This window comes from Myotis brandtii, unplaced genomic scaffold (genome assembly GCF_000412655.1).
Source record: "Myotis brandtii unplaced genomic scaffold, ASM41265v1 scaffold521, whole genome shotgun sequence".
NCBI classification, from domain to species: domain Eukaryota; kingdom Metazoa; phylum Chordata; class Mammalia; order Chiroptera; family Vespertilionidae; genus Myotis; species Myotis brandtii.
Window position 1 is genome coordinate 2,582,662 of NW_005369870.1, and position 1,350 is coordinate 2,584,011.

General features: G+C 56.1%; 1 protein-coding gene across 1 annotated transcript; it reads right to left on the reverse strand.

Annotated features, from left to right (window-relative positions):
• Positions 1–8: 8 nt before the first annotated feature.
• Positions 9–979, reverse strand: LOC102251841 (gem-associated protein 8). The gene has a single exon (XM_005877520.2). It carries the CDS (start codon positions 844–846, stop codon positions 136–138), a length of 711 nt encoding a protein of 236 aa, XP_005877582.1. The 5' UTR covers positions 847–979; the 3' UTR covers positions 9–135.
• Between the last annotated feature and the right edge of the window lie 371 nt (positions 980–1,350).

Sequence of the window (1,350 nt, forward strand, 5' to 3'; positions counted from 1 at the left end):
CCGTGACGGGCTCACTGGCACTTTGGTGAACATGCTGATTTCTCAGGACAAAGCCCCCTTTCCCTGAGCAAATGCACAGAAGCAGATGAAGGAGCAAATCCCAGAGGAAGGGGGTGATGGCTGGGGGCCCAGGGCTCAGAACTTCAGCGGAATGACCGGCCAGTACTTGGGCCGCTTTCGGTCAAAGTGCTTGTTAAAGCTCAGCTGCACGGCGGCCTCCATGGCCTGGATCTTGGCGGCGCTGTCCCCGTACAAGCGCTTCATGTTGGCCTGGCGCCGCTCACTGGGGCTCTCGGAGGGGGGCTCCACGGAGCGGCGCGTCTTGTAATACAGGTCATGGTCGGCGTTCACATAGTCCTCCAGGCGCTGCGCGTCCAGCTGCTGCTGCCTCCGCCACCGCTCGTCCCTGTGCCTCTCGGTCTCCGCAAAGTACTGGCGGAGCTCCTCCGTGATCTCCATGCTGCTCAGGTCGTACTCCACCCCAGCATCTGAGCCGGTCTCCATCGCCTCCTCTGTGGCCCAAGATTGGTCTTCGCTTGTGCTGTCATGAGGACGGTGCCCAGACCTTGGAGAAGGTGAATAACCACAGTGGGAGCCCTGGGAGGCCAAGTGATGGTCACAGAAGGACTGAGAAGATCCACCCTTCTTAGCATAAGAGCTCTGGGGAAGATCTCCCGGAGTGAAGTACCACGGAGAACTGAAATAAGACTTTATGGCCTTCAGATAGGCATTCTGGTGGCTTCGCATCCAAGCCACTGCTTGATGATAATGTTGCCAGTATCTTGCGTATACTGGATGACAAGACCAAGGCGTGGTAGTTCCTGATGATGCCGCCTTTGCTGCCATCTCTGATTGTGAAAGTCCGAATGGGCACTGAAACTCCTGGGCTTGCAGCTTGCTGGTCCTGGGCGGTGGGATCTGTGCAACTGCCGGAAGCCGGTCCTCCCTTGCTGCTTGGCACAGTCGCTGCAGGGAAGAAACATCTGCACAGCTTATGTTTCAAGGGACCTGGCGTATATGGCCTATGTTTGCTCCCCCTCTTAGCACTATGTGTTTTAAACAGGACCACTGTCGGTAAATGTTTCCTCGCACGTCCCGCGTGGTTCAGGGTTCAATATCTGGAAGAGGAGCTGCACACAAATGAAATAGAAAAGACAAGAGATAATTTGGAAATATTGGGGGACCAGGCGGGTAAGTCCAACTCAAGAGGAAGGACTTCCACCCGTGTTCCGCACGGACCTTTTATAGTCTGAGGTTGAAAGGTGGAGGGCTACGCCCTCCATCTTGCCCCAGGGTAAGGGCTACGCCCTCCATCTTACCTTGGCCATGTGCTTGGCAAGGCTTCTTCCC

Coding starts and splice junctions, on each gene's coding strand:
- LOC102251841 (XM_005877520.2), bottom strand. CDS start 846: ATGGCAGCAAAGGCGGCATCATCAGGAACTACCACGCCTTGGTCTTGT.